General features: G+C 57.7%; 1 protein-coding gene across 2 annotated transcripts in view; it reads right to left on the bottom strand.

Moving 5' to 3' along the window:
- EHMT1 (euchromatic histone lysine methyltransferase 1) overlaps window positions 1-11526 on the bottom strand; it is a 91691-nt gene that overhangs the window by 12972 nt on the left and 67193 nt on the right. For both annotated transcript variants that reach the window (XR_003547009.1, XM_014582046.2), the window contains exons 15-16: window positions 11359-11465; window positions 5269-5391 (exon numbers count right to left, since the gene is read on the bottom strand). Coding sequence is in view for 1 of the 2 variants with exons in the window: in XM_014582046.2 (XP_014437532.1) it covers window positions 5269-5391; window positions 11359-11465 (230 nt within the window). In the remaining variant the exon portion in view is untranslated. The remainder of the gene's footprint in view (window positions 1-5268; window positions 5392-11358; window positions 11466-11526) is intronic.

Raw genomic sequence — 11526 nt, forward strand, 5'->3', positions numbered from 1 at the left:
CGGGCGGGGGGGGTGGGCCAGCCACGGCAGCCACATGGGAAGGTCAAAGGTGGCCAGGACTAGGGGCTGCTGGCAGAAGGGACACCGTCGGCTATCAGTGGTAACCACAGTGGCACCGGGCACCCAGACCAGAGTCCCGACGACCCATCGCCTACCAAAACGAATGCCCATGTGCCGTGGTAAACTGATACCCGGAACGCAACCTCTTCACTCTGACGTGCTTCTCGCCACCTCCCCCACATAGCTCCACTAACGGTGGCTCCTGTCTCACTGCTGAGCTGCACGAGCACCCTGCTACGACCTGCAGCTTGGCACAGCAGTCTGCCATGTCCTGTGGGTGACAGGCTGCACCTGCCTGCTCCTTTCAGCTGCTGTCAGACCATCCCAGTCTGCCTGCCCCTCGCTGAAGACCTCTGCTATGTAGACGCACACAATGCCCATGCTCTGCTGAGCACTGCCCCGAGCACGTCCCTCACTCCCATGCCCATGCCCATGGCGGCCTGCCCTGAGCATGTCCCACACTCCCATGCCCATGGCGACCTGCCCTGAGCACGTCCCGCACTCCCATGCCCATGGCGACCTGCCCTGAGCACGTCCCGCACGCCCACGGCGGCCCACACTCTGCCCCACTGCAGCTCAGTTACTGTCTTGCCTCCTACCTGCAGGAGTTTTCTGTGATATCTTTCGTTAAAGAGAAACTCTTACTTACCAATGCTTCCCCAGCCCTGAACTACGAAGATCACCTTCCCGGCTGCCCCCAGGCTTTGTCATTCTGCCATGGGCCCGGCCTCTGTGCACTCCCGTGCCTGTCTGCAGCGTGTGCTGCCGGAGCAAGCCGCTGCTTTTCCCACCACTGACACGGTGATCTCAAACCTGCCCGTGGCCTGCCCGTCTGTCTGTGGGTGTGGGGGCTCTTCGGGCTCTTCTGTGTCCAGTCTCTGCCACCAGACTGAGCTTCCCATGTGGCCCCAGCCTACGGAGCGAGGGCGTCACTGTACGCACGGGTGGGTGGGGCCGGCCTGGCTGTGGTCACGCCTATCTCCCTGCACTTCGGTTGCACCGGTTAGCGTGAAGAATCCTGTCTCACCCTCTGCTGGTCTCCCCCCACAGAGCTATATTTCTTTTTGTTTTCCTGGTGCTTTCCCTGAGGACGCTCGGCACTGGTACATGCAGGTCTACGCACAGCCCACGGCCCGTCCTCCCTGGGAGGGGCACGTGCTCGAGTGCCGTCTGCAAAGCTGCCTCCTCTCGGGCTGCTGCAGGCACACACTCCGCGTCAGAAGTCGGGTCCACTCTATTGCGTGTGTCATGGACGGCCTTCGACTAACGAGACGTCTACAGGAGAAGAGGCCTCTACGCCGGGCGCGCCTGGTCTCCGCTGGGCGCCCCAGCCCGGCGTATAGGTGTGGGTGACCCTCACCTCCTGCCGCCCACCGAGCCTCATCTTCCGGCATGTTTGAGAGGTGTTGGTTCTACGGTGGTGACTCAGCACGACCAAGTGTCATCCGCTGACTCGGGTCTCTGCGGGCAGGAGGGGTGCGGGCCCTGTCCGCACGTACGTGACCAGTCTTCTCTGTCTCAGCCCCTCCTGCGGTCCATTCTGGCCAGGCACCTGCTCGGACACAGCTGCATTTCTGGACCAGCTGCCATTTCTTCCGACTTTGGGAAATCAATGGCCACTACGTCCCCAACACGTTTTCCTGACGGACTCTCTCCTCTTGTCTTTCTGGGGTTCCAGTGTACAGGAGGGTGGTCAGACTGCCTGGCGGCCTGCCCGGCTACTACAGGGCACTCCCTGCCGCCGCCCCAGCCTGCCGCAGCTGTGCACCACATCCCGCTCAGCGGCTGCCCCCAGTGCCACCTGCCCATCTTCCTGTATGACCCTCAGCCCTGCAGGTGTTGGCTGCTTCTGTCTGCGCCAAGTGCTCTCTCCAGCCTAATCGACTCTGTGGCGCCAGCTCTCTAGGGAGGCTGGAAACAGTCGCCTGGGTGAACGGGGCGCTTGCCCGCTCATCCTAATCGCTATCTGTAGTTATTTACAGAAAAATAAAGGCTTCTATACCTCCAAATCCACCAAAACAAAATAAAGAACTAAATACAAACTGAAAAAGTATTTATGACATGTGAATAACAAGAACAAATTAAAACAGGGAACAAAACCCTCAAACACTTCTGCAGACCAGCTGCTAACGCTGTGGGTGCACACAGTGTGGTAAGGGGGGCCGGGCCAGCACCCTGCAGCAGGTGAGGGTGCTCCTTGGGATGTTCATTTTGTTTGTTTTGTTTTGTTTTGAGAGGTTTTTGCTATAGGGCACGTGTGTTCGCCAGAAAGACAGAGAGAGATAAAGCGAGAAATCACACCCTGGGGGGGATGGCCACACCACAATCCCTTCTCCTCTCGGGATCTTGGACACACACGCACACGTGCCCGGCACGAATTTAAGCCACTGGGTCCGGGACTCAAACCACGGTCGACTATGTGGGAGTCCAGCGACATAGCCATTACGCCAACTGATGGTCCTCATGGTTTTTTCTTTCTTTCTTTTTTTTTTTTTTGAGAAAGGTTTTTTGCTATCGGGTGTATGTGCCTGCTAGAGAGACAGAGAGATAAAAAGTGAGAAATGACCCTCCCCACCCCCAGGGAGATGGCCACACCACAAACCGCTTTCCTTCACTCTCCTCCCGGGATCTTGGTCAGGCAGCATGTGCACCCAGTGTGAGTTTGAAGCTGCCGGGTCTGGGACCTGAACCACCGTCAACTACGTGGGAGTCCAGCGATGTAACCATCATGCCATCTATTGCTCACTCATTTTGACCCAGGTACTACAAACCCAAAAACCCGCCCTAAAGCAATCAACACGTACAAATACTTAGCTACAAAAATGTCCGGTGAGGCACTGTTTACAATTAAAATGGAAAATAAGATAAATATTTTAAAAAATACAAGTTTGACTTTAAAAAAGTGACACAACTGTATGAGAAACTATGAGTGCGTGACTTGCGGGGGCCCCACGGGACAGTTGAGTGGCACAGGGAACAGAAGCGACCATTCGACGTTAAGAGCGATGGTAAGTTAGCATGGAGAGTGTGCTAATCTTTTTGCTGGAGAAAACACGTGTTCATTACCGTGAAGGGCTTCAGGAATGTTTACGTTTTACCACGGTGATACACACCCCAAGGTCGGGCCTGCCGGGAGCCAAGTCCACACCGCTACTTCCAAACTTTTTCCTAATCCCAACGCAACTCAGTAACACGCCCCCACCCAGCCCCTGGAAACCTCTCATGTCTCAGCCTCTGATGATTCCTATTCTGCGTGGACGTCGGGGCATGCAGCACTGTCAGGACGTGTACGTCTGCTTCTGCTTCGTGCCCAAGTGCTCACCTCACGTACGGCCACACGCGGCTGGGCTCCAGCTGGCCTCCCAGCTCCTGAACAGAGTTGCAGTGCCCACCACTGTCCGCCCCTGGGGCGGGCATCACACACGGTCACTGTGCAACTACGTGAGGAACCGTCCACGGTGGTCGCACTGTCTACACTCACCAGCCGCGCGGGTCCCAACCTCACCTCAGCTCTCCCTCCTCGGCTCTCAGCTGGGCACGGCCCTAATGAACGCGGTTCTGCTGTGTAGACACCCTACAGCCAGGGGCCGCACACGGCTGCATGCACATCCTGGTGACTCAGGGTGCCGAGTGCCTCTTCACGTGCTACTCGGCCATTAACACCGTCTGCGACATGGCTCTTCAGTCTGCCCCTTTTGAAATGGATTGCTCGGGGGTATTCTGTTACTGAGTAGTAAGACTTCTGTGGTCTGGACAGTAACCACTTTTCAGATACAGGGCTTCAAACCCTCCTCTTCTGGACTGTCATCTACTCTCTTGAGTGGCCTCTGATGCACAAAATATTTAATTTTGATGTTTATCTATTTTTCCTTTTATTCTCTATACATTTTATTAGAGAGGTTTTTGCTATAGGGCGCGTGCGCTCACCAGAAAGACAGAGACAGAGACAGAAAGCGAGAAATCACCCCAGGGGTGATGGCCACGCCGCAATCCCTTCTCCTCTCGGGATCTTGGGCACGCACACACATGCGCCTGGCATGAGTTTAAGCCACTGGGTCAGGGACACGAACTACAGTCGACTACATGAGAGGACAGCAACATAGCCATTACGCCAACCGCTGTTACCTACTCTCCATACTTTTCATGTCACACCCAAGAACTCATCACCACACCCATGCCGTGATACGTCCTTTGACACCCTCCTCAAAGGCACAATTTAACTCTTAAGTTCAGGTCTCTGCCCCTTCTAACTGATTCCTATGTGTGGTATGAGGTCGGGTTGCAGCCTCTGCATGGACACGGCCTTCCCACAGAGCATCCTGTGGCCGCACGCCGGCTCCCTGGATGGCACACCCTGCCTCACCACCTTCGTCAGTGAAGCTCTGCAATCTGAATGCACTTTTCTAACTTTCTTCTTTTTTGAAATTATTTGGTTCTTGGTCCCAAGATTCAATGTGAACTACAGGATGAGAGGGTTTTTGTGCACCCGTGGAAAGGACATTGGCACTTCGGTAGGAACTGCATGGACACTGGAGGGTACCTGGGTGATACTGCCCTCTACCTGAGCCAGCCTCCCGCCTGTGGACAGAGCTCCATTTAGGCCGTCTACCTGAGGGAACCTCCCGCCTGTGGACAGAGCACTCTCCGCTTACTCAGGCCTCCTCTGACTCCATTGGCATGCTTGTCATTTAGACTGTACACGTCTTTCGCCCCCTTGGTTGAACGTATTACTATTTTTTGATGGATCATAATTTCCTTTCTGGGTAGTTCATTGCATGCATAAAAGTACAACTGCCTCTTCTGTGTCTACTCTGTCCTGCACTTTGCTGAACCAGGTGACTGACGAGCAGCGGCTCTGCAGATCCCTTATGGTTTCCTGCATGGAAGCTCCGTCACCTGTGAGCAGAGACCGCTGACGGTCCTCCTTTCCAGCCTCAACTCTGCTTCCCTCCCTCCTTGCCTCACGGCCCCGGGGAGCAGACAGACGGCAAAGTGCGTGGTCCTGAGCTCCCTGCTCTCCGGCACACGGCTCTGCTCACAGACTAGCCCTTTGCCTAAAAGCCCAGAAGCCAGGAATGGGGCAGGAGCCACTTCTGGACAACCGGGTGAGCGCCAAGACCCTGAGGCTGGCGGCATCCTGCTGAGAGCCAAGCTGCCCGCACCTCTCAGAAACCCTGCCCCCCAATACTGACCCCTCGGGGAGCCTACCTTGGGGTCCACCAGCGCCCCGGCCTTGATGAGGTACTTCACTGCGTCCAAGTGGTTGTTCTCTGCTGCCTCCATCAGCGGCGTCCTCTGGTCTTCCGAGCAGGTGTCAATGTTCGCACCCGCCTAGTAAAACAAGGAAGAGTGAGGGTGTCGGAGCAGCCACTGCGGTCACCCCCAAGGTGAAGAGATTTAACACGCTACACTCACATTGTAGTACTGCCCAACGACGAGTCTTCCAAAAATGCACACGAAGACAAACCTGTCCTGTTACTACCTGTCTCCAGTGCAGGCAGAGTATTTTCGATAAATTGTATTTCATTTCAAGCTACTTTGGCAGAAAATGTCACCAGCATGGCAGTGACAACCACCTTTGTTTGGAATGAGGAAGATAAGGGAAATGATCTAACTCAGGTGATGCAGGGGTGGGGTGACGAGGCCCCTGAGGAAAGGGGGAACAGAGGACCCTCAGCAGAGCGGGATCGGGGGGAGATGTCGAGGGCCTGCAGGACGCAGAGCTCACCGTGCCCCCCTCCCAGTTGCTGTGACACACAGCTGTGGCTCTGGCCCCGCCTGGTGGCAGAGCTGGTGGCAAGCCAAACTACAGTGCTGGAAGCCATGGTCAGCCAGGGTTTGGATCCCGGGGATGGCCCAAAAACACACCAGGCAAGTGCGCAGGCGCCGAGCTCCTGAGAAGCCAGAGGGCTGGGACAAGGGACCGCCAAGTGACAAGGCCTTGCTGTGAGTGCGTCTCTCCTCTCTGTCTCTTGTCATGAGCTCTCTATCATGAATAAAATAGATAAAACTAGGGACCAGCAGTTAGTGTAATGGCTATGTTGCTGGACTCCCATGTAGCCGACAGCGGTTCGAGTCCTGGACCCGGTGGCAAACTCACACCAGACTCGTGTGCATGCGTGCCCAAGTTCCTGAGAGGAGAATGGAGGAGAAGGGATTGCGGCGTGGCCATCCCCCCGGGGGGTGATTTCTCGCTTTCTGTCGCTGTCTTTCTGGTGAGCGCACGCACCCTATAGCAAAAACCTCTCCAAAAAAAGAAGACAAAAATTCCAGCAGTATATTTTGGAGCAATTTCGATTTCTCCAGTAAAGGGAGAAAGCAGGAGGACGGGGGGGAGGGTGCCAGCCGGTATACACAGGCACGTCTCTGCTCACTGGAGCCTAAGAGGCCACCTCCAAACCTGTTTGTGCTCAAAGCCGGTCAGCAGTTTGGCCGCTAACACCTTTTCTCCATGGGAGGAGATTGCACGAGTGCACAAAATCTCATACTTAGTCTGTGAATGCTGATCCTGAGAAAGGCTGAGAACAATATTCTTTTTACCATCAGCAAGGGAAAAGAAAAGTAATGCGATTAGGCACAAAGGCTTCAAACAGACCCAGGTGGCCCACGGGCGCAGGCGCGATTCATCGGATCTGACAGACGCAGCAAGAGTCTCGAGGGACTGGACAGCTGTCCCAGAGCTGTTTTAGGGGCAGGACTGCAGGCCAGATGTCTACGAGCTCCCAGGCAGTGAGTGTAGGACAGGTGACTGTAAACACCACATTCGAGGCGGGGGTGGAGGGGCAGGCCTGAGGGCAGGGTGAGGCCAGAGCTCAGGGCAGCCCGCTTCCCGGGTAGCTGAGCTTCAAGAACACACAGAACACGGTGGGACGAGGGCCCAGGCGGGGCTGTGGAGGGACACTGCAGGACACAGCGCATAAGTGGCCCTGCCCCCCAGGCCCTCAAGAACCAGGCACCAGGGAAAGACCCACACTTGCCCCTCATGCTCCCTGAGGGTTGGTGCCCGCCAGCGGCCAGCTCCAGACCAAACACACAGGCCCTAGAGGGTCTACTCAGTGACTGGGTCACTGGGTGCCGCAAAGAACTGACGCTGCAGGGGACACGGCAGGAAGTTGAGGAATGTTCTAAAGACTTCAGGACACAGGAGGGGAGGGAAGAGAAATGCCAACTGACTTGTGGGCCCCTCGTGGGTTTGCAGAGCTGGGTGGCGGAAATGAGGGGTTCCTTGTAGTGGGGAACTCGAGTGCCCACCCTGGTCAGGCCCAACGGGACACGCCTCCCACATGCTCCCCCACCCCTGTGAGTGCTGTGCAGCACAGCCAGGTCCTGGGGCCCCGGCAGTGACAGCTATGCACGCTCAGTGGTGCCACCCTGCTTGACAGAATACACCCGGTGCTTCAGAGAGGGGTCCCGTAGCCCGGACGCCGCAGCAAGGTGGGGACAGGGCCCCCGCAGCCCTGAGCCCGGCAGCAGGGGCAGGCCTGACTGCAGGCCAACTGCAGAACGCGCTCCGGCAGTGTGTGTGGCTGGTGTCTCCAGGAGCGGCCCTCGCCCAGCGCATGCCCAGGACTGGGCAGGAGCGCGCCCACCCTATCTGATGTCCTTGTGCTGAGCCCCGAGGGTCATGAGAGGCAGGGCTCTCCGTGCTGTGCTGGGGCCACCGACCAGAGCGCTCAGCTTCCGTGAGACTCTCGAGAGAAAAACAGAGGGTGCGCGAACATCGAGGTCACCCTGAAAGGTGCTGCCGGGCCGGGCCGGGTGAGCCAGTGGAAACTGAACGCAGACGGGGCCCAGAGTCGCCCATGGGAAGAGGATGAGTTTTTAGGGCCACCTCGAGCCAGCTCTCCAGGTAGGGGTAGGGTGAAAGCGAGACACCCCACAGCACCCTTGGGCTCGTGGCGAGCAGGAACACACCTATAGTCTGGGTTCCCGCAGCATCTTAGGACAAACGTTCGGCTCTCAGAGGAATAAACAACACAGAGACAGAGACCCTCCTAGGCCAGGACACCCTGCTCCTGGTCGCCACCAAGTGCTCCGGATCCCAGCCTGGCAGTGCTGGCAGGCCAGACCTGCCAGCGCTGGGCAGAGGTTGGTGCCAAGGGGCCTACCGGCTGGGCGGTGTGCCTGCAGGGACTGCAAGGTCGCAGCAGCTGGAAGCAGAACAGACGGCTCCTGCTCACGACCGCCCTGGCTAGGTGTAGGGACACGCCATGGCCATGACTGGGGTGCTGGCCTTGCCCAAGACGCTCGCCTTTGCGTGGTATCTGACTCAGCAGGTGCCAGGACTGCAGCCGGCTCAGCTGAGACTGCCACACAGGGTCCAAGGGCAGGAGGGTGCCATGTCCCCAGGACAGACCTGCTGGGTGAGACCTGCCACTACTTCAAAACTCTGACGGAGAGGTCCACACTGGAAGGGCTTTTGTGTGTGCGTGACAGATGCACATACGTTTGTTTCTCCCAGCATCCATGTATTAATCTTGCTAAAGGGGGAGTGTACTCACCAGAGAGAGAGAAAGAGACAGAGACAGGAGGAAGCACCCCATGGGCGTGGGCGCACTGCCGCCCTCCTCCCCCTCTCCTGCTGTCCAGACAGGCCCACCTGCCCAGCTGGTTTCTCAAGTCACCGGGCCAAGACTTGAACTGCAGCTGGCCCCGTAGGATCTGGCAGCCCTAACCACCACACCACAGAGCCAGTCCAGTTTTAATTTGTAAAAAAGCCAAAGAGAAAGCAAAGTTCCTCGAAGGGTAACAAAGTAACTTCTGAACAGAGAATGAAGCTGGGACATGGAGGAGTCATTCCTCGGCCTGGAGTTCTGGGCCAGGAGGCAGGTGCCCGGGACTCCTGACGTACGCAGGTGTCAACGACGGGCCGCTGGGCTGAGGGTGCCTACTGATACCATGATGGTCAAGCTGAGCTTGTGTCTGTGTTTTGCTCTAGGACACATGTGCTCAATGGAGAGAGACTGAGAGGGAACGTGAGAGACCCCCGGGGGGCCCACCACAGTCCCTTCTCCTCCGTCCTCCTACTGGGATTCTGGGCACGCACACACACGTGCCAGCCTGTTTCACGTCATGGGTCCAGGACGCGAGGGCTGGCGCCGACACGTGGGACCCAGACCCAGCGCCTTTGCCACCTGCTGGCCTTGCTGGTTTCAAATCTTGCCCATCTTAAAAGATCCATGCACGTACAGAGTGACAGGGCTGGGACACAGCACGGTGGCTGAGCGAGAGGACCCCATACGGCTCATCACGGCTCTGCGCTCGGTCCGTGTGGCCTGAAAAACACGGCATGTGAGCACGCGTGCCGACACTCCTCTGAGGAGCGTGGGGACCGGGGCCGGAGAACCCGCCGGTGCAGCAACCCCGCCTTCTCTCTTTGGCAAGTGCACACGCCCGCTGGCAGTTTTACAACATTTTTTTTTTTGGAGAGGTTTTCGCTATAGGGCACGTGTGCTCGCGAGACAGACAGAGAGAGACAGAGAGACAGAAAGCGAGAAATCACCCCCCAGGGGGGATGGTCACGCCACAATCCACTCTCCTCCATTCTAGTTTTACAACATTTTTTAAATGTAAGGGAAAAACTACCCCTGCAAACATAGAATGTCCGCAGTGTGGCTGGACGTGAGGGAGCTGGCCTGCTGGAGGGCGTGAGCCTCCTCCGGGCCCAGCAGGGACCACAGCCACAGCACGACTGGCGGCCCTACCCAGGAGGCCATGTCTGGGGCCCCTCCTAGAGTGAGCCTGGGACCACCCTGCAGAGAAGACCACCAGTGGAGGCGTCTCCCCGCCACCCCTCATGCGCACACACAGGCTACCATTTGCGAGAGGAAAGAAGGGACCAGCAGATGGCACAGCAGTTACATTGCTGAACTCCCACACAGCCCACTGTGGTTTGAGTCCTGGACCCAGTGGCTCCAAAATCACACCAGGCGTGTGTCCAAGTGTGTCCAAGACCCCGGGAGAAGAGCAGACGAGGGACTGCAGCATGGCCAACCCCAGGGACGGTTTCCATTGTTCCCTCTCACTGTCTCTCTCTGGCGAGCACACAGGCCATAAAGGCAAACACCTCTGAAAAGAGGAGAAAGGAGAGGACCAGCAATTAGCGTAATGGCTATGTTGCTGGACTCCCATGTAGTCGACCGCAGTTCGTGTCCCGGACCCGGTGGCTTAAACTCTGATCGGGCGCGTATGCGTGCGTGCCCAAGATCCCGAGAGGAGAATGGAGGAGAAGGGATTGTGGCATGGCCATCCCCCCTGGGGGGTGATTTCTCACTTTCTGTCTCTCTGTCTCTCTCTGTCTTCCTGGCGAGCGCACACGCACCCTATAACGAAAACCTCTCAAAAGAAGAGGAGAAAGGACTGTGAGCAGGGCAGTCTGACGCCTCGGGGCAAGTGTGAACACTTCCTCAGAGAGGCAGTGAGGAGCTGGAGCGAGGAGGGAGGAGAGGGCTCTCAGGTTCGAGCCCTGAGGGCAGAGATGAGCAAACCAGGAGAGGCAGGTGAAGCAGGGAGCACCACCCAGAGGTGGGGCAGAGACGGAGACCGACCATGGGGCACCTGTCCAGACAGGTATGGAGCCCAGGCTGGGGTGCACTGAAGGCCATGGGCTGCTGCAGTGAACGCCCCAGGAGACTAGAGCGGGCCCAAACCTGGGGCATAGCAAGCAGCGCTGGACCAGAGGGTCAAAGGAACACTCCCGAGACTGAGTAGGTCCCCAAGAAGGCTCAGGAGCGACACTGCATCAGAGCAGGACACACAGCAAACCGGCCCAACACAGGCCAGGGAAAGGACTCTGGGGTCAGAGCGAGAACGGTGCTTGTCCAGGTTCCACAGCCTCCCGCGTGTCTGGACAGAGGCAAAGCTGCACCGAGTGGCGGCTGCCGAAGTACTAACAGGCAGCACAGCCCCAGCGGGAGAGACAAGCCAGACTGTGCTGGGATAGGACCGGCCTCCAGTGCTCACCGCCCAGCGCAGGCTCAGCAGACTCCAGCCCACAGACGGCACTGCTGCAGCAGGGTCGGAGAGGCTGTCTGTGCACCTGCGCGCTTCTGCCCCATAGCGGGAGGCGGTCAGCACCAAAGTGAACTGGACACCGAAATGCAGGCCACGACACAGCCACACATGTGATCAGCCACATCTATGGCTAGCGTGTTGCTTCCACACACGGTGGAGAGCCGGCAGAGTTGCATGCTTCCGCCTCGCAGCACTGCCCGGCCCTGACTGTGCAAACACGCACCCTGCCATCACGTCGCTCTGATAACGAGAGCAGGGGAGACGCCCCGGGGAGCAGTCGCGAACCTGAACCAGCATGTGGCAGATGTCCACGTGGCCGGCCTCCGCTGCGGCGTGCAGTGGGGAGCGCTTGTTCTGGTGCTCCATCTTGAAGTTGGGGTCGATGCCGTCCACTAGAACAAACACAGCACTCACTGACGTTGCAGACATGGCTGCTGAGGCTGCCCAGGTGCC

The sequence above is a fragment of the Tupaia chinensis genome, unplaced genomic scaffold, assembly GCF_000334495.1.
Source record: "Tupaia chinensis unplaced genomic scaffold, TupChi_1.0 Scaffold142100_1, whole genome shotgun sequence".
Lineage (NCBI taxonomy): Eukaryota > Metazoa > Chordata > Mammalia > Scandentia > Tupaiidae > Tupaia > Tupaia belangeri.